We start from the raw sequence: 21,607 nt of genomic DNA, 5'->3' as shown, positions 1-21,607 counted from the left end.
GCTAACTTTGCAGCCCAACCCATCGCTGTTATGCCACCACAACGCCTATGTGTATGCAGGGGCCAGCGCTGCCCAAAGAACATTAAAGGACACACACACCTGTAGCTATTGATCTCTCTGCTGTTGAGGGGTTCATGATGCAGTTCTCCCCTCGTCTAGGCTGCTCTGATTTAGCACAGTGGCACTGGAAAGTATGGTTCCCAGTGCTTCGTTAGAATCCCACGTTCCCCGGCTGCCGACACTGCAGGGTGGAGCCCAGCCATCTGGTTTCACAAGTCCTCCAGGTGGTTCTCCTGGTTATCACACTCCACTCTGAGGACCTTTGTTAGCCTGCTGACCAGATCGTGGGAAGAACATGAAATAGAACCGCGAACCGCTTGTCAACGGTATGCTAGCAAGTCTGTGTTTCAGTATTTTGATTTCATCTTTAAATGGGTTAAGGGATCAAAGAAATTGAAACTGGAGAATAGTGCCTTGTGGGGGGCTTTCTCTTTGTTTGTGGATACTGAGAGTTGGGGGAGGGGGCAATGAGAACTGCCTCCAAGAACCTCAATGTCACCGCCATCGAGGCACTGCTGACGCATAGCGGCCCACCTGTGAGATTCCGAGCCTGGCACTGTTTACGGGAGGAGGAAGCCCCATCTTCTGTGGATCTGCTGGTGGTTTCGAACTGCCCACCATGCGGATCACAGCCCAGTGTGGAACCACTACACTGCCAGGGCAGCCTGAGTGCTTGCTAATCACCTTCTTGAGGGTCTCACTTTTCCCTCTCACCCTTTGCCAGACAAAACACAGTCTCATGCAGAGAAAACACACAGGTGACACTCACTCCTTTATTCTGTCTCGTTCTGTGTCCTGGAGGCAAAGGCTGGCAAGACTCAAAGAGAGCAGTTTGCGGGACTCTGGCCCCTATTTGGGAAGAGGGGAAAGACTATTTTAAAAGTCGGCTTTCTCCGAAGGGTGGCCGGATGAGGAACTAGACTGTGATTATCCAAGGGTAGCTTGAATTTAAAACCTCGGGAAGATATTGGATCATTTCTATATGAATACCGACAATGGCCTATTTACCACACCACTCGCCTTCTCTATAAAGCTAACTCCGGTTGGATGGAAATATAAGTTCTTGGGCTGCCTCCGTTATAACCAGAGTGTCTACTCATTTGAGAAATGAAAGCTTAAGGGACTGCCTCTGCACGGAATCCAGGAGCACAGAAGAAAGATTTCCCAGTGCTTCACCGAAGAAGCAAGACTTCCGATAACTGCCAGTGACTCAAATCCTCAGATTGCATTCATCCGGGTGACTGTGGGGCTGGAAGTCTTTGCTGGCCGCAGAACAAAAGCTCAGTGATACAGTGTGTTTTGACAATGAGACTTGACCTTTCGTTTTGCCTTGTCAAAAAAAAAAATCTTGCCCATTATAGGTAAGGCCAGTGTTTACAAGATGTATTGGTAGAAAGAAAAACATTTAATATGTTGAAAGCACTTTGGAAAGATTGTCCTGGTTCATCTGAAAATGTTACTACTTTGGATATTTTTCTCCTTTGGACTTCCAGGCATGTCACACGTGGCATGCTTCTGTCAAGTCCTTCTGAGGACAAACGGCATCATGAATGCCATGATTGGGGTGAGCCGGAACCGTCCTCTCATCCAAGCACGCTCATGTTTCAAAACCTCTACAAACTCCCCCAAGAGGCCGCTTCAACCTAGAGCTGGCACTAGGCAAGGGGACCTTGGCGAAAGGAGGGGGGAGGCCAATACCATTTATACCCCCTGCATGCTGTCAACCTGGACACGCACAGTCACCAGCACCCTGTGGAATTTGTACAACCAGGTGACCCTACTGTCGTCGGGGTGCTCTGTTGGGTTGCTAGCCCCAAGACCAGCCAGTGAGGGAGAAAGCAGGGACTTTCAAGTCCCAGAAAGCTTGCGTGTCTTGGCAACCCACAGGAATCGACCCGATGGCAGTGAGTTTGGTTGGTTGGTTTCTGACCCTTATGATGATAGCTTCCAACTTCCCGTCAGAGACACTTGAGTCTGAACCTCGGAGTTGGTCATTTGAGACCAGCTCATCTTCGGCAGTGGTGTTGGGGTTGGGATGCGGCCCAGGGAATGGCACGATGTTGACCAGTATAGGTACTAGTGGCAATGAGCCCTGCTGTCCCCAGTCATGACAACCAAAAGTGTGTATGAACCTTACCCAAGATTCCCCAGGATTGGAGTGTAGGGAGAGTTGAGAAGCTGCGGTCTAAGTAAAGCATGTGTTCTGTGGATAGACTCCAAAGGCAAGATAGCCAAATGACCGTACATACTTTAGTGAAGAGTAGTTAAGGCCTGAACCCTTTCCTCAAACCACGCTTGGCAGAGTGTTGGTGCAGTGCTGTTGGGGTGGGGGGAGGGGTAGAGGAGGAGGAAAAGGGAGAGATGAAGGTGTCCGAGTGTGGAGCCTGTACTTCAGATGACCGCACTATTTTTAAAGCATTTGTAATAAATGCTGTGAACATACAAATGGCCAAACCACGTGGCCTTTATTATCAGGTCGCTGAAGCTTTAAGAAGTACCTCATTTTTTTTTACCCTGTAGTACCCAGAGAAGTGCACATATCACAAGTGTACATTCACTGAATGCCCAACACGATCCGCTGCGCCACCTGGGCTCTTTCCAGGCACCTGGCAATTCCCCTCCACTCCCCATTCCAACTCCTCAGTGGCCATTTGCCCGACTCCTTAAAGCCCCGGAATCTTCATGTTAACAAGATCCCCAGTAAATAAAATGCAGCGTGAAGTTTTAAGAAGTGTCAGTGTTACAACCATGTGATTCCCAACGTTTTATAAAATTATAAATAAATAATTTTATTGGGGGATCTTACAGCTCTTCTAATAATCCATACATCAATTGTATCAAGCACATGTGTACATATGTTGCCTTCATCATTTTCAAAATTCTTTCGTTCTGTTTGAGCCCTTGATATCAGGTCCTCTTTTTTTCCCTCTCTCCCCAACCCTCCAACCTTCATTGCCCCCTGATAAATGATAAATTATTATTTTGATACCTTACCCTGCCCACTGCCTTCCTTTATCCACATTATTCTTGTTCATCCCCCTGGGGAGGCAGGGAATTATACATCATGGTAGTCGGTTCCCCTTTTCTCTCCCTTCTTCCACCGTATCCCCACCCTCATGGGATTCATACTATTCTCAATGCTATGCCTAAGGGTTTATCTGTCCTGCATTCTGTGTGTCGAGAGCTCTTACCTGTACCAGTGTATGTGCTCTGGTCTAACCGGACTAGTAAGGCAGAACTGGGGTCATGATAGTGGGAGGAGGAAGCATTAAAGAACTAGAGGAATATGTGTGTTCCATCGGTGCTATCTTCACCCTGGCCGTGACCCTTCTGTGAGGGAATGTCCAATTATCTCCAGATGACCTTGGGTGTCCACTCTGACCTACATCATCTACATCAATGTATTAGTTTGTTTGGGGTCTTCTGATGCCTAACACCTGATCCCATCAACATCTCGTGATCACATAGGCTGGTGTACTTCTTCCATGTGGGCTTTGTTGCTTCCCTGCTAGGTGGCCGTTTATTTATCTTCAAGCCTTTAAGACCCTACATGCTACGAATCCTGACATTTCTTAATAAATAACATCTAAAACATAAATTGCAGTAAGAACAGATGAAGATTCTCCTTCAAAGCGTTCACTTTCTCTTTGAGGGCTACAGAATGGCCCTCATTGACACCCTAGTGAGATGCATGCTACTTGATCAGAATAATAATGTCCACTTAAAATAACATGTGATCATTACTTCCTTTCATGGGACCCAGGGAACCCTGGGGGTATGGTGGGTTATGCATTGGGCTGCTATCCTCAAGGTCGGCATTTAAAAACCCTTGGCTGCTGCATAAAAGAAGATGAGGTGTTCTATTCCTGTCAAGAGTTCTAGTCTCTTTCATACTGCTAACGGAACCCTGGCCTTGTGCTGGGTGGGTCACTCTGAAGTGCCTGTCGGTGGGCTCATGAAAGCTTGGAACAGTCGTCTCCTCGTGACAATTCACGAGGAAGGTTGAAGCTGATGGGCCTGGAAAGTTCTAGGTTGGTGGGCTCAACACAGACAAACGAGATTGCCCTCAAAGAATCATTTTGCAAATGTGGGTGAATTATGGAAGTACCCCTGATGAAAGACCAAGAAACAAACAAATCAGAGGACATGCTTGTATTGCCTCTCAAAGCCCAACAGAAGCTCCAGATACAGACCAAGATATCAATGGAAAGTCCTATGGTGGAAAAGCAGTCAAGCTCAAAGAGCCACGAAACCAACATTTGGATGTGAAAGAGGAGGCAGTGGAGGAACTAGGGACCCCCTTCACATGAGGGTGGTCATATGGATGGCGATGGCTATTAATAAGATTTTAATAGGAAGTATTCCAGGGGACAACTTCCAGTAAAAAGAGGACCTCCACCACGAAGTGGCAGCCCACCTGCTAAAAGACCAGTGCGCAGCAGCAGTGGACTTGGAGGAAGAGCCCCTGTATCATGTAGAAGAGATGGTTGTGGAGGCACCAAGGGAACCCCTGCCCTCCCACAGAGATGTTTATTTGACCCAAGAGAGAATGGATAGTCTCCGTAGACGTAGACAGCTTTCGAGCAAGACACAGGAGACACTACCACCAAGAGACTACACCTATCGTGATTGCAGTCATTGCAGTTCACGGGATGACTGCCCCCCGCCCCCCCTCCCCGAGGCTGTAGCAACAGAGATAGCTATGATCTTGAACATGACAATTCAGACCAAGTGGAGACGGTGACAGACGTTCCCATGAGAGTTATGGAAACTCTCCTCCCTGCGGGCCGTGATCTGAGGAGGACAGCAGCTCCTGGGACCGATGCAATGGACATCACGACAGTTACTCGAGCAGCTGAAGTGATCTCTAGGCGGTGGGCAGGATGGGGTTGGCAGACAGGAAAGTGGGAGAGGGTAGGGAGCTGCCTCCACGTGATTCCCATAGCAGTTCAAGCCGTGGAGCACCAAATGTAGCCCTAGAGCAGTGGTTCTCAACCTTCCTAATGCCACGACCCTTTCATACAGTTCCTCATGTTGTGATGACCCCCCCGACCATAAAATTATTTTTGTTGCTACTTCATCACTGTCATTTTGCTGCTGTTAGGAATCGGGCAACACCTGTGAAAGAGTTGGTTGTCCCCTAAAGGGGTCACGACACACAGGTTGAGAACCACTGCCTTAGAGGAAGCTGATCTCGGGGAGGCAAGTGCACATACTAAAATCAAAACTCTGGACCAAGATCGCTGTCCACGGACACACAAAAAAAGATGGAAACTTTTAGCTACCCAAGGACTGTTAAGGGAAAATTATATTAAACAAAAAAGCAAAAAACCCTGACATTTCCTTAGGAATCTCTGCAAGAGCCTCACCTCCCTCTGCCCCCCCCCCCCCGTCCCACATTAAGACCCTTTAAAGTGTGTGCTAAACAAAACCAGTTATAGCCACAGAAACACCTCCCACCCCCACCCCCCTACCCCCGCCATTCTACTCTGTGCTCCAGGGTGGCTTGCGTCAGGATCAGTCAATGGCAGTGAGTCTGGTGTGTTGTTGTTCAGCCCAGGAAGATGAAAGTGGTGAATATTGACCCCCGGACAGCCTGCACCAGAGCACAGAGACTGCTGGCTAGAGACCTGGGAAAGGGATAGAGGAGGAGACTTTAATACATTTGTGGGAAACGGGGTTAGAAGACAATGAGAACACACACATTTCTTAAATTACATAAAGAAGATAAAAGACCATACGATCTTTCCACACAATTGATGAAGCCCACTTATATTGACTCTCAGAATGTTCTCTGATGACTAGACACTGAAAAACGGTGGAGTCAGTTATCGGTCTGTCTTCAGAATGTCATGGACGTGCTCCGCCCCGGCAGTACTGTCCTTCATTCTTTCCTTTCCGCCCTTGAAAATGCGCACGTTTGGGAGCACAGTTTTGTCGGAGACATCTGTGGATAGTGCTGACGAGGCAAACGTACACAGGATGAGAAAGAAATAATAAATATACCAGGCAGTAAGACAGAAGCTGAGTGAGGGTTGTCCATCTGTCTGAAGAAGTTCAAGCTGGAGGCTAAACATCCATTCTCTTTGAGTTGCTCTTTGGGGGGGATGGAGATAGAGGAGGAGGAAGAAAGGGGGAAAGGTGAAGGCTCCCCAGGTAAAATGGACCCTTCCCAGTGTTAGCGAATGCCTCATACAGACCCTCTCTAAGAGGGGGTGGCAAGAGGATGTACCATGGGTGGTAGGATGCTGAGGGGTAGCCTTGATCTCTACTCAGTACATGCCAGCAGCAATCACCCGACAATCCCCAGTGTGCCAGCCAAACATGTCTCCCGACATTACCAAAGAGGCCCACAGGTGGGGGCAAAGGTCTAAAATAAGAATGTGTTTTGTGAGAGAGACTCCCAAAGAAACATAGAAGATGTATATCCCCAGGCTAGAACACCCAGATTTCATGGCTCAGTGTCGCCTGAAATTAAGATGCAAACACAGCACACAAAACTGAACATTCTAACTGAAACAGATCATAAGTAATTCTTATACAATAGATGAAAACCAAAAAAGGATGATTAGGCAGTGACTGAGGCAAAAGCATTTGTTTTCTGCTTTTGTGTGTTACTTTGGAAAGATACTTGTTTTCTGAAATTTCCAGAAGACAGCATGGGTTATAGAGAACGTAGACTCGTTCCTCTGGTGCTGGTATTGGAAGAAGGCAAACAGGAAAATTGAAACATGTCTATTTTGGAAGAGGTGATAATGATGGTTGCTAAATTTGTTCTGGTTGTTGCTAGTATGTAAGCAGTCGATTGTTCATTAATAATACATTTAAACTGAATTTGGTGATAAACTATTACGTTCTAAATAAATCATTTTATTTTACAGATCTGCTTTAACTTCGGAAATGGACTTCACTTAGAGGTAAGGAACCACGGGGAAGATTGCTGTTTTTTGGACTCAGATTGAAAGATAAGTTGGCTGTGCTTTTCTGGATTAGAGTTCACATGACTTGAGGACAGTGACAGGACAAGAGTCAGGCATGCCCAGGGTAGCCTCTTTAACAGTCTAAATGATCTTCCTTGGGGGGAGGTAAAGTAATTTCTGGCACATGGAAAAATGACCATGATAAAGTATTGAATGAAGACTTTATTGCCATAAAATGACCATAAAAGAGAGTCTTCAAACTGTTAGCCAGACTCTTAAATATAAGTGAGAAGGTAGGAGACTTTATATTTTTGCATTGTAAACTTTAATATTATCATTTTAAATAGTAGCTTTTTTGTTATAAATTTTTTAAAATAAAAAGACATCAAAAATCTAGTTACAACCATGTAAATATTTTGAAATATGAGACATGTAACATAGAATAAGAAAGTGAGTAAAATGATAAAATGAACCTAATCTCGTCATCATTTCAGTTCTTACAATACTAGGTATATTGTATTACAATTTTCCTTAGATGACACACAAAATGCCACACACACAGATACACACAGAAGGGGACTTCAAAAACTTCATGGAAAAATGAAACTAGAAGAAAGGGGAAGTAGGAAACACTGAGGTTAAGCAATCGTCCATTGAAGGGATTGAACCAGATAACTGGAAGCAAAATGTGCATGACCTCTTCCTGAGGAGCGGCTATGCAAACCTTACCCAGAAAGTGTGTCAAAAGATAGTGGACAACTTGAAGTTTCCCCCTCGTTGTGAATACGCACACATGGAGGTAAGTTAGGATTGCTCCTGAGGTTCCAGGTCACAGAGGGATGCCCTCCAGTCAGACCGGCCCCAGGAGCAACAGGAAGAAGCACTGCCCACGGTGCTTCCTCACGGTGCTTCTTAGATTTGAGCCCATGACTGTAGCCTCCGTGCCAGCCCATGTCGTCCAGGAGCTTCCTTCTCCTCTTTGCCCTTCTCTTACCAAGCACGATGCCCTTTGGCAAGGATGGGTCTCTCCTGATCATATGGCCAGAGTGCATCAGATGAAGTCTTGCCATGCCTGCCTCTCAAGAGCATTCTGGCTGTGCATCTGCCAAGACAGAGTCGTTGGGCTGGCAACTGGAGTACTTTCCGTATTCTTGGCCAGCACCACGTCTTCAGTCCTCCTGATTCATTGTCCAGTTTTCACATGCATATCAGGCAGTGCTTTTCAACCTTCCTCACGCCACGACCCTTTCAGACAGTTCCTCGTGTGGTGGTGACCCCCAACCATAAAATTATTTTCGTTGCTACTTCATCAAAGGGGTCGCCACCAACAAGTTGAGAACCGCTGATATAAGGTGATTGAAAAGACCCTGGTTTGGGCCAGGCACACTTTAATCCCCAAGGGACATCCTTACTCTTCTGCACTCTCACGAGGTCTCTGTCGCAGATCTGACCAATGCAGTGCATCATTTGATCTCTTGACCGCTGCCTCCATGAGCGCCGATTGAAGATCCAAACAAAAGGAAATCCTTGTCAGCCTCGGTCTTTTCTCCTTTCATTATCATGTGGTCTCTTGATCCAGTTGTGAAGACATTTTTCCTTTACATAAAGTTTCAATCCATATTGAAGGCTGTAATCCCTGATTTTCAGCAGCAGGGTCTTCTAGTGTCCATGACTTTCAACAAAGCAAAGTTGTCTCGTGAGCATATCACAGGTCGTTAGTAACTCGTGTGTGCACTTATTCTAAATCAAACATCTTTAAACATGTCTCTGCCATCAGTGTGTGGCCACCAGCCACTGTAGCCACACTCGCCTTAGTCTTGTTGGGGGGGTGTGTCTTATCATTAGATGCCATTCCAGGTCATGGCAACCCTACATCCACCAGAACGAAGAGCACCCGCTCCTGTGCCATCCTCATGTTTGAGCCCGTTGTTGCAGCCACTGTGTCAGTCCCTCTGTCAAAGAGCTTTCTCTCTCTTGCTACCCCTCCACTTTACCAAGAATAGTGTCCTTTTCAAGGGACTAGTCTCTCCTGTTAATCGATCCAGAGTCCGTGAGACAAAGTCTCGCCATGCTGGCCTGCCTCTAAGGATCATTCTGGCTGTAATTCTTCCAAGTCAGATTTGTTTCAATGTTTATTTTGACAATCCACTGTGCTTTGCATCTGCTTTTCCAGCACCAATGAGATTTCATTGTCAAAAGAGGAACTGGACATGGGTCATTGGTATACTCTTTTTGATTTGCCAATTTATAAAATTGCTAGTTTACTTCGTGAGCCTTTTGCATTCCATAGGGTTAAACAACACCCTTCTGCTTTCCTAGCTTATAGACAACCCTTGACATTATAGCATTATGGGTTTGGAATTGGTTTGTTTCTTTCAATCGTGTCCTATTGCAGACCTTCAACACAAGGAAGGAAAACAAGCTGCTTCCTACACAAACTCACCTTGTTCGGCAGAAGCGGGCCTGGATCACCGCCCCTGTGGCGCTTCGAGAAGGAGAGAATCTGTCCAAGAAGAATCCAATTGCCAAGGTGTGTTGAAGGACTAACCGGAAATCCTTGTGTTTTATTAAAATAAGTGTGAGGCCAGACCGGGGTTTTCAGTAGCCGTGTGATCCTGTGGCAGGCAGTGGAGCGTGGGAGGCTGCACATGCAGTGAGCACCGTGTCATGTGCGCTCCCTCACGAGCCACGCAAACTTGGTCCAGTTTTTAATATGGTCTGCTTTCTTTCAGTAGAGGTTTTTATGTTGTGGTACCTTCTATTTCCTTTGTTTGTTTTTTAAATGTATGTGAAAACCAGGATAGGTAAATCTATAGAGACGGTAGCAGGTGTAAAGGTCCTTTGGGGCGTGGCAAGGGAGGCTGGGGGAAATGGGGAGCTACTAATGAAGAGTCCAAGAATGAAGAAAATGTTCTAAAACTGATTGTGGTGATAGCGATACAATTTTCTTGATGTGATTGAACTAATGATTTGTATATGTGGATTATATGCCAGTAAAACTGTGTGTGGGGAAAATATGTGACAAGACTTTGGGGTTCACCTTAAAATGTTAATGAAATACTATAATGCTCCTGTTGGATTGCTTTCATCTTTAGGATGAAGTTTGTGTATGCAGGTATGCATGCACTTTGGGGGAGGGGGAGGAGACAGGCTCTAGTTCAGTGAAAAGTAATCATGAGACTGGGCAGTGTGGGTGGAGTGGAGGGGAAGGGCCGGCCCCTACTCCCTGAGTTATTCTCAGTGCATCTCCCAACTGCAGAGCACAGGGGCACCTGTGGGAACTGGGTGGCTCATCCTGAAGTGTCGGGACAAAGAAGGGCCGGTGGTGCAGGTGGGGGTGGTTTCAGGGATAGCTGGAGGAAGAAGTAGCCATCAACTGGGAACCAACTACAGCAACCACGTGCTAATGAGGAATCAAGGGAGAACAGATTCTCTCTTGAAGCTAACAACGGTCACTCGGCAAGACCCAGCGGGTTAGAAACATTATTAAATTGCCCGCTGGCCTTGCCTGTTCGAGAGCTCTGGGGACACTGTTGGGTAGGGGTTGGATTGCTAACCACAAGGCTGGTCCCAGCCTCCCTGCCTCTCCTCGAGAGAACGATGAGGCGACCTGCTCACATACAGGTTTGCCACCTCAGAAACCCTCTGGGGCCATTAGGAATTGGAACAGACTTGATGGCAGTGAGTTTGGTTTTATAGAAGGACGTCCTGTTTATAGTTCCAGACAGTCAAATGGGCCCATGGGTGTGGTTTTGACTGCAATTTTTACCATATGTGTTTAATTTAAAATCTACGCTCTTCAACATGTATCCCAGCCATCTCTTCATTTTCACAAGAACCCTAAGAGCTAAAATTTTTTTTTAAAACAAAAACAAAACTCACGGTCTCAAGTAATGCCAACTCAGCTACCCTACAGGACAGGGTAGAACTGCCCCTGCCCAGTTTCCAAGACGGTAACTGTTTAAGGGAGTAGAAAGCCTGTCTTTCTCCCTGGGAACACTCGTGGTTTCAAACTGCCCACCTTACGAATCATAGCAGAACTCATAACCACACTATGCTACCAGAGAGAGGTAAGCGATATTGTTTCCTCCACTTTACAGAAACAGAAAATTGAATAAGGCACCGAAAAGTAAGTGTTGGTGTCACATAACTAGTGAGTGACCGAGGCAGGATTTGGATCCAGTTTCTCAAATGTGCCTTTGTGCTCTTGCACCCTCATCCTGTGGCCTCTCTCACCTGAGCATCAGGACAACTTCCGTGCGGAACTGTCCATTTAAAAAGTACAGCTGTAGAGTGCGGAGAATGACACTTTAGGCATTCCTGTGTTATTTCTGTGTTAGATTCATTCTGACCTTGCAGAAGAAAGGAGACTGAAAATCACGTACAAGTATACCGGCAAAGGGATCACAGAGCCTCCCTTTGACATTTTTGAGTTCAATAAAGACACCGGAGAATTAAACATCACCAAGATTCTGGATCGAGAAGAAACACCGTTTTTCCTGGTAAGCATTATTTTATATTTAAAAGTTTGTAATTATTCTTAGGTTTTGATTTACTGGGTTGTCTTTATTATTTTGGCAGTTCAATGACCTTGGCTTCCATCTAACTTCTCGTTATTATGCATGCCACCATTTCAGCTCATAGGTTATGCTTTGGATGAAAATGGAAACAACCTAGAAAAACCCATAGAACTACGAATTAAAGTCCTCGACATCAATGACAATGAGCCCGTGTTCACACAGGATGTCTTTATTGGGTCTGTTGAAGAGCTGAGCGCTGCAGGTAAGAAGATGTGGATTTTCTAAATGAACCTACCCCTAAGGTTATCGTGTCCCCTTCGTAGGCTGATCATGAAGTCCCTTACCATAATGGAAGCTGAGTCTCACCCACGGGACAGAGAATCATAAACTAAGTTGAAAACTGCTCTTTAGTAATGAGTTCAAAATACCTTACATGATATCTTTTGCACCCCTGAAATAGATATAGGCAATAGATAGATGTCTGTGGCAACCATTCATTAAAGCAGTGACTGGCGACACATAGATACAATGGGCATAGCCCATTTCAATAAAACTTTATTTTAAAACGGGTGGCTGGTGATATTTGGGCCCCTGGCTATAAATTGCTGGCCCCGCAATTCAATGATTTGTTCTGTAGGGTTCATTGCCAGTCTTGTTCCAGGAAATGTTCTATATGAAAACTCATAAGAGAGATATTTTCCTAAATATAAACAATAGTAATATTTCTGATTTGTTTTTATCTTAATACACATCGGAATTGTACATTTTACAGAATTATAGGATTTATTTACTTAAGAACTCTTTTATTGGCACTTCATCCACACACCATACAAGTTAAACCATATCAAGAAGAGCTGTACAATCGTTACCGCAATCAATTTTAGAACATTTTCCCTGTACTCCTTGTTATTGGTGTAATTTTTTTTTCAATTTTTGGCAAAAATATACACAACAGCACATTCACCAACTAAGCAACTTCTCATGGACTGTCCTTGTGTTGTCCACCATGACTGCCTCCCGCTCCACACGGTTCCGCCTCCCTAACCATGAACTCAGTGCCTTTATGCAGAAATTCTTCCTCCCTCACCCACAGTGACCTAAGACAAGTGCAGCTTCTTTTAGTCATTTTCTGAACATCTAATGATGCTGCTTCCTTTGTATGGACTTCTAGAAGTATTTTTTTTTCTTCTAGAAGTATTATAAGTAAGTTTGCGGCCCTCCTATTAGCAAGCTGTTAGGATTTCACCCTAGGAATTGACAGCTAACCTCAGCTCCATCTTGATCTTTCATTTGGATTCCCACACTCACCTCATGTTGATTTCCTGATCTAGTACTTTTTTTTTTTTTTTTTTGGTATTTCTGAACTCTACATATATGATTTTGATAAGCACCTGAAATCCTTCTTGGGATAAGTTGAAATTATAAAGGAAATAATAACCTGTAAACATGCTCAGACACTTCTGTTTCTAATGCCAGATACGATTGTGATCAAAATCAACGCCACAGATGCAGATGAGCCCAACACTATGAATTCTAAAATTTCATATAAGATTGTTTCCCAGGAGCCCAACTACCCTCCAGTGTTTCACTTAAATAAAGACACGGGAGAGATCTCTACAACATCCTTTAAGTTGGACAGAGAAGTAAGTGATATTTTATGCTGTCTGTCATTTAGACACTACTGCCCTTTCCAGTATCTCTTCCCTGTTTCTTTTTTTCCTTTTTCCTTTGATCTCCAGCCTTTCTTCATAGGAGAATGTTTCAGGTTGTCTCCTTCTAGGGGGGTGCTCACCACTAACCAAAGTGGTAGCCACTAAACCCATGTGTCTGTCGGCACCGGAAACATGACTAGTCTCCACTAAAATGTACTGTAAATCTAAAATACACACCAAGTTGGGGACCAATCTGAAAATAAAAAGAATGAAAATAATGTATTTCCTTGCTATGTAGATTCCATGCTGAAATGATATAATTTAGGATATCACAGGTAAAATAAATACACATTTTTACATGTATGTCACTTTCTTCTTTTTATATTTCATAATTAGCCACTAGAAATTTGTAAATTGCTCATGATCAGTGCTGTTCTAGAACCTCTCCAGTCAAGATTCTATGTATTAGAGAATCCTAAGGCCACCATCCGCAATTTGTGGCTTGATAATGAAACTGATGGAGCCCGTGATTACGAGTTCGGCTGTGATCTGCATGGTCGGCAGTTCAAAACCACCAGCAGCTCCAATGAGAAAAGACTGGGCTTTCTACCCCCATAAACTGTTAATGAGTCTCAGAAACCCACAGGGGGTGGGGGCGGGGGTCACTATGAGTCAGCATTGGTTCAATGGCTGTGAGTATCATGAAACTTGAAAACAATCTCCCATGCTGACATGTATACAGAGGAGGCATGCTGCTCCAAACTGAAAACCACTCTCGCTGACATCAAGTCAGTGATGTCATAAAATAATAATATTGGAGAGACAGTTTCTGGAAATCCCAAATTGGAAGGGAAATTCAGTAGCTGGTGGGGACGGGATGGAGTTGGATTTTTATTTAAAAAGAGAAAGAAAACCATAAAGAAGATGCTATGTACAAAGATTTTGACTGTATTTGAGTAAAGCATTGATCACAACAACAAAAATACAGTGTTGTCTGGTCATCACCCAGGGGGCAGAATTTAGTGTTTGAAAAAAGAATTCAACTCTGCCCAGAGCAGGACAAGGTTGTGCCCAACATTCCAAGTGGATCTTTCTAATATTCAAGAACACCATAAGCCACTGCCACTGAGCCGATTCAAACTCATGGCAACCCTCTGTAGGGTCCCCAAGGCTGTGAAACTGAGGCTCTAAAGCCGACGGCCTCATCTTTCTCCTGCAGAGCAGCTGCTGGGTTTGAACTGCTGACCTTTCAGTTAGTTGTCCAATGCTTACCCAATAGCGCCACCTGGGCTCCAGGAATATTATTACTGCTAAAACTCTATACCTCTCCCTCATAAACTTAAGGAAAGCATTCCTTTGAAATGGTAGTGCAATTGTAGCAGCTGCTCTTTTAAGTCAAGAAAGCTCAGTTCATAATAGTCACTATCATTTATTGAGGACTTAGAAGCGAAATGGTTTTAAGTTGGGCTACTAACTGCAAGGTCCCCAGTTGGAAACCACCAGTTGCTCCTCAGGAGAAACACAGGGCTTTCTACTCCCGCAATGAGGGACAGTCTCAGAAACACACGGGCAGTTCTGCCCTGTCCAATAGAGTCTCCAAGAGTCATCATCGACTCAGTGGCAGTGAGTTTGTTTTTAGAGTGATGATTTACCGAGAAGCCCAGGTGGCATACTGGGTTAATCATTGGGCTGCTAACCAGGTCAGCAGTTCAAACCCACCAACTGCTCTGCTGGAGAAAGAGGAGGCTTTGTAGTCCCATAAGCAGTCACAGTCTCAGAAGCCCACAAGGCAGGTGTTTTCTGCCCCATCGGGTCACTCTAAGTCAGAATCAGTTCCGTAGCAGTGAGTTTGGTGCTTTGCTTGCTTATTTATTGGTCTAAGCCCTTTACATGGATTAGCTCATTTAATGGACCCGGTGCCGATCTAATGACTACCCCCTTTGTAAGTAAGGAAACTCAGGGGTAGTAAGTGACAAAGTAAGAATCGGAACGCAGGCAGGTTGGCCCCCGAGCTACCCTACCCTTCACGAAGGAGTTCTGCCTCACGTCGGCTCCCTGCACTTGGTATCAGTGTCTAGCTCTGACCTAAAAAGTGGACAAAGTGCAGCCAGAGTAGGAGACCACGGGGACTTCTCACTTTGGAGACCAAGTTATGTAAAAATCATCTCTGTAGAGATAGCTTGACAAATTTCATCCAGTTTTGCCTGCACTGACCAAGGATTCCTGGAGACTCAGGGTTTCATTTTTCGTTTCTGCTAAACTTTTAGCAGAGAATGAAAAATGGGGTTGAAAGAACCAATGAAACCAATCCACCACCCAGTGGAGAATTAGTTACATTTTAAACAGCCCTCCTTTTGCCAGACGAGGCTACAAGACACTCCTCTCCTGATCATCTCAAACCTGCCCCTCCGTGTGAGGTTGTATCGATGAAGAACACAGCTTTCCCCCAGATCCTGGATGCTTCCTCCCCCCAACTACCATGATCCGAATTCTACCTTGCAGGGCTGGATAGGACAGAGGCTGTACACTGGTACATATGAGGGTTGGAGGTACAAGGAATCCAGGGTGGATGATACCTTCAGGACCAAGGGTGTGAGGGACGATGCTGGGAGAGTGGAGGGTGAGTGGGTTGGAAAGGGGGAACTGATTACAAGGATCCACATGTGACCTCTTCCCTGGGAGAGGGACAGCAGAGAAGGGGGGAAGGGAGACTCCGGATAGGGCAAGATATGACAAAATAACGAGGTATAAATTACCAAGGGCATATGAGGGAGGGGGGAATGGGGAGGGAGGGGGGGAAAAAAGAGGACCTGATGCAAGGGGCTTAAGTGGAGAGCAAATGCCTTGAGAATGATTGGGGCAGGGAATGTATGGATGTGCTGTATACAATTGATGTATGTATATGTATGGATTGTGGTAAGAGTTGTTTGAGTCCCTAATAAAATGTAAAAGAAGAAAAGAAAAAAATGATTAGGGCAAAGACTGTACAGATGTGCTTTATACAATTGATGTATGTATATGTATGAACTGTGAAAAGAATTGTATCAGCCCCAATAAATTGTTAAAAGAAAAAAAAAAACCTGCCCCTCCACACCCCCCCCCCCCACACACACTCACACACCCTCACTCAAAAAAGCCCTCCAAATTCACTGACATTGAGTCAGCTCTGACTCATTGTGACCCTAGGGGCCAGTATAGGACTGCTCCCTGGAAATCTCTACTGGAACACACAGCTTCACCTCCCTCCCTCACCTCCCAGTGGGTCTGAACCACTGACCTTGTAATTAGCAGTTTGTCCGACTAGGTCACCAGCGACATGGTTCAGAATTTGATTATCAGGTCTTGTTTGCCCTTTTCATAAAAGTTCTGTCTACAAATAAGCAGAATCTTTCTATGAGAACCTTGGTCATGAATTAACTGAACTGAGGCTCAGCTCCTACTTGTTGAAGTGGACCAAAACAAGACAGACAGATTTGGAAGCAATTCTTTTTTAGCCCATTTGGATATTTTCCTTTGCTCCCCAGGAACAGAGCAGCTATACTTTGATTGTCGAAGCAAGAGACGGCAATGGACAGATAACAAACAAACCCGTGAAACAAGCTCAAGTTCAGATCCGTGTTTTGGATGTCAATGACAATATACCTGTAGTGGAAAATGAAGCGGTAACTATTTATTTCTCCAATAAATGTGCTTCCTCATTTCTACTTCAGTTGTAACTAAAAATATAGATATTACTTGAGTTTGTATTGCATTACTATCTCTAAAGGCAATAAAATATGTTCATCTTTTGCAGTATGAAGTGTCTGTTCAAGAAAACCAAGCCAATGTTGAAATCATGCGCATTAGAGTGTTTGACTCCGATGAAGTTGGCTCAGATAATTGGCTAGCAAATTTTACATTTGTGTCAGGACATGCAGCGAATTATTTCCATATAGAAACTGATACACTCACGAATGAAGGAATTGTGACTCTTATTAAGGTAAGTAGGTAACCTTCAAAATTGGGATGGGATAAGATGGAGGAAACGAATATTGTTTGAGCCAAAGCATTGTGTAAGTGCTTGGAAACTCAGTTACCAGGCCTCGGAATTGTCTGAAATAAAGGCTACCCTATTTGCTCAACTTCGTTAGTTAGTAAGTGGCCATGTTCAAGCTCTCAGGGGGAGAGATCTACCTCGGTCCTTGGCTCTGCGTGAGAAAGAATTCACACCAAAGCCTGGTTTGAGATCCAAGTGAGTTTTACACAGGCACCCGCAGGGCTCCTCACGAACTGTGCAGCCTGCCTGGAAACTGCCCGCAGAGTCACACGGTCAGCTCCAGGCTCCTGCCTTTTCAGTTATTCTGCGGGGAGTCATGGTGGACAACCCATGGTGGACCCCATTGGCTGAATTGAATTCACCTGGCCCAGGTGGGCCAATCCAGGTGCAGCACCCACCCACGCATGCCTGGCGGGAAACCTGAACCTCTGAGCACGTGCAGTGTGTTACTCCTTTGTTTCCATAGCTGGGACCTCTGGGCATGCGTAATGGACGCCCCAACGCCTCCGCTAGACTACCTAACAATCACACCACAATTCAGATTTGGATTTGCCTCATTCTAAAATGCACACTCTTTCCACAGCCCCAGCCTGTTCACTTAGACGTATTGAGGGGATCTCTTCCACTGTAATAGATTATGACCACACCTACAGAAGTCATGTCCTTCTGCCCCTGATTCCTTCTTTCTTAGATCACATGCCAGGGCTGCCCCTACATCAATAAGTCTGATGGAATGGAACTGGGGAAATGGGCGTTTCCCAAAGCCACACGTGTGATGCCAGGAGTCCTGGGGGTGGAGTGGATTACTTATTGGGAGTGCTAACCACTAGGTCATCAGTTTGAATGCACCAGTCACCACTTGGGAGAAAGATGAGACTTCCTGTACTTGTAAAGACCTACAGCCTCAGAAACCAAGAAGGGCTCATCCGCTCTGTCCTCTGAGGCCGCTCTGGGTCAGAACTAACTGATGGCAGTGAGATTATGGGGCATCAGCTTTTGAAATGTTTTAGCCTCTTGTGCTTAGTGGAACCAAGTGAATTAAAAATTGGATAGACTTATTAAAGATAGGAGCTGTCTACATTTGGAACTTAGGACCTCACTTATTTTTTTCCCAAAACAAAAAACATAAGAATGATTTTTAATCTCCCAAAATAAATGAAGGAAAACTATCAATACATTTTTTTAACAATTTACTGGGGCTCATACAATTCTTATCACAGTTCATACATATACATACATCAATTGTATAAAGCACATCTGTACAGTCTTTGCCCTAATCATTTTTTTCTCCTCTTTTCTTTTTTTACATTTTATTAGGTACTCATACAACTCTTATCACAATCCATACATATACATACATCAATTGTATAAAGCACATCCATACATTCCCTGCCCCAATCATTCTCAAGGCATTTGCTCTCCACTTAAGCCCCTTGCATCAGGTCCTCTTTTTTTCTATCAAGCATTCAGGGAAGAACTAATACCAATCCTACACAAACTTTTCCAGAACATAGAAAAAGATGGCAAACTCCTTCTATGAAGCTAGTATAACTCTGATACCCAAACCGGGCAAGGATCCCACAAGAATCGAGAACTACAGACCGATATCCCTAATGAACATTGATGCAAAAATCCTTAACAAAATACTAGCCAACAGAATACAAAAGTATATAAAACAAATAATTCACCATGACCAAGTGGGATTCATACCAGGGATGCAGGGATGGTTCAACATATGAAAGACCATTAGTATTATTCGTCACATTGACATGAAAAAGTATAAGAATCACATGATTCTGTCAATAGACGCAGAAAAAGCATTCGACAACATCCAACACCAATTCCTGTTTAAGACACTAGCGAAGATAGGAATGGAAGGAAAGTTCCTCAAGACAATACAAGCTATATATGAAAAACCAACAGCCAAAGTCATAGTCAATGGAGAAAAGACTAACACAATCCCACTGAAAAAGGGAACCAGACAAGGATGCCCCTTGTTTCCACTCCTATTTAATATCGTGCTGGAGGTTTTAGCTAACAGCATAAGGCAAAGAAGTGATATCAAAGGTATTCGTCTGGGGAAGGAAGAGGTGAAACTATCGTTATTTGCAGATGATATGATTTTATATATGGAAAATCCCAAAAGTTCCACAAGGGGAGTACTGGAAGCAATAGAAGAGTTTGGCAGAGTGGCAGGATACAAGATCAACAAACAGAAGTCCATCGGACTGTTATACACATCAGATAAGACCTCAGAAGAAGAGATCAAAAAGGTGGTACCCTTCACAATAGCCAAACACAAACTGAAATATCTAGGGATACACCTGACTGAAAAAACAAAAGATCTATATAGGGAAAACTATAGAACACTATTACAAGAAACCAAGAGCGACCTCAACAAATGGAAGACTATTCCATGCTCTTGGATTGGGAGACTTAATATAGTTACGATGTCAGTTCTGCCAAAGGCACTTTATAAGTTTAATGCTATCCCGATACAATTACCATCATCTTTCTTCAAAGAAATGGAAAAACTTATTACCAACTTCATATGGAGAGGGAAGAAGCCCAGAATTAGCAGAGAACTCCTCAAGAAGAAGGACACCGTGGGAGGGCTTGCTTTACCTGACTTTGGCACATACTATGCAGCCACAGTTCTCAAAACTGCATGGTATTGGTACAATGACAGATACTCAGACCAATGGAAAAGAACTGAAAACCCAGAAATAAAAGCATCAGCATACACACAGCTGATCTTTGACAAGGGCCCCAAAAATATCAAATGGGAAGCAGATACCCTCTTTAACAAGTGGTGCTAGAAAAAATGGATATCAACATGCAGAAAAATGAAGCAAGACCCTTATCTCACTCCATGCACAAGAATAAACTCAAGGTGGATCACAGACCTTGAAATCAATACATTTTAAAATGGTTTGTGGTAGAATAAACTTCCCAGATTTTAAAATAAAATACAAAGGTACAACTTTCAGAGCATTAGATTTATTAAGTCACAAATAAGAATGATAGCAATGGCTAATAGGAGAGAATGGCACCACGTTTCACGGGAATAGCTGTACGTATCCTTTCTTGTAGGGACTTGATGCATTTAGACTATTGTCTCTGAAGTAGAAGAAACTAGACTAACATGACCTTATGTTTTAAGAGAGAGGGCATTCTACGATCACTGAAGAAATGGATCATAGCATTGGATACAAAATAGATCTACTTGCTTATATAAAAACCCACGCCATTTTTAAGCATGAATTATCAATTCAACCATAATGATGATGTCTTGGGAGAGTGTCCTCAGTAACACACGTAAAGAGAAGCAGTTATATAGTGATGAATGTAGCACACATACAGAGAAGTGACACACAGTCAGACAGTGATGAATCAAAGAGGTGGGACTGCACCCTGTTGGCACAAAGGATCTCATCATTTCTACCAAGAGTGGCATGGATAAAAACATAATAAAACTATTACAAGGAAAACAGCAGATTGAGAAAACTGTAGACTTATTATGAAAATGTTTTGCAAAAGTAAGGGTAACAAATAAAATTCTCTCAAAAGGAAGTTGTTAGTTGCTGGTGCGTCTGCTCTGATTCATGCGGTCCCATGGGTGCACCACCGGCCTTCCAAGGCTGTGGAAAGGGCTTCCCTTGGGAAGTGGCTCATCAGACCTGTCTTCCAGACTATCTGCAGTGGTTCCAGCTGCCTAACTTGCAACTGGTCATCTAGCACTAATCAGTTGTATGGTACCTAAAGGGAATTTAGACAACCCGATTTTTAAAAACTGATTTTGACAGATGTTTTTAATAATGTACTGCCAACAAAGATGCACAAATTAGCAAACACACGTATGAGACGATGCTCATAACTCTTTAGGGAAAAAGTAAATGAGAACCACAGTGTGGTGCGATCCCTCCTACATGCCTACAAGAATGGCTGTCATCATAAAGAATTGCCACGCCCAGTGTCATCGGCAAACAGAGAAACTGGAAACCTTAGAAATCACTGGAGAGAACGTAAAATGGCACAGCTATTTTGGCAGTTTTTTGAAAAGTGAAACATATACACACACAATAGGAATGAAATATACTTCAGGTCAGTAATTCTTTTAGTAAGAACTCAACAATAACAAAAAGGCGTATTAATTGTACTTAATGATTTCAAATAACTCTGAAGACGAACAGAAGGGCTAAGTTAATCCCACGTGGTTGATTCCGACTCACAGAGATCCTCCGTAGGGTTTCCAAGCTGTAAATCTTGATGGGAGCAGATGCGCTCAGCTTTCGCCCTCAGAGGGGCTGGTGGGTTTGAACGCCCAGCTTTGCCACCAGCAGCCAGTGTTTACCCCATCGCACCACCATGGCTCCTATTAATTAGGACATCTAAATAGTGGACCACTGTAGAATCTAC

The 21,607-nt window shown here is 44.1% G+C and overlaps 1 protein-coding gene across 1 annotated transcript in view; it reads left to right on the top strand.

Annotated features, from left to right (window-relative positions):
- DSG2 (desmoglein 2) overlaps nt 1-21,607 on the top strand; it is a 54,972-nt gene that overhangs the window by 13,464 nt on the left and 19,901 nt on the right. Inside the window, exons 2-8 of the mRNA XM_075532722.1 lie at nt 6,942-6,977; nt 9,376-9,510; nt 11,321-11,482; nt 11,618-11,762; nt 12,977-13,143; nt 16,677-16,814; nt 16,946-17,131. Coding sequence (XP_075388837.1) covers nt 6,942-6,977; nt 9,376-9,510; nt 11,321-11,482; nt 11,618-11,762; nt 12,977-13,143; nt 16,677-16,814; nt 16,946-17,131 — 969 coding nt within the window. The remainder of the gene's footprint in view (nt 1-6,941; nt 6,978-9,375; nt 9,511-11,320; nt 11,483-11,617; nt 11,763-12,976; nt 13,144-16,676; nt 16,815-16,945; nt 17,132-21,607) is intronic.

This window comes from Tenrec ecaudatus, chromosome 15 (genome assembly GCF_050624435.1).
Source record: "Tenrec ecaudatus isolate mTenEca1 chromosome 15, mTenEca1.hap1, whole genome shotgun sequence".
NCBI lineage: Eukaryota > Metazoa > Chordata > Mammalia > Afrosoricida > Tenrecidae > Tenrec > Tenrec ecaudatus.
Note: the sequence above shows the minus strand (reverse complement) of the source record. Positions and strands in the feature narration are given on the sequence as shown.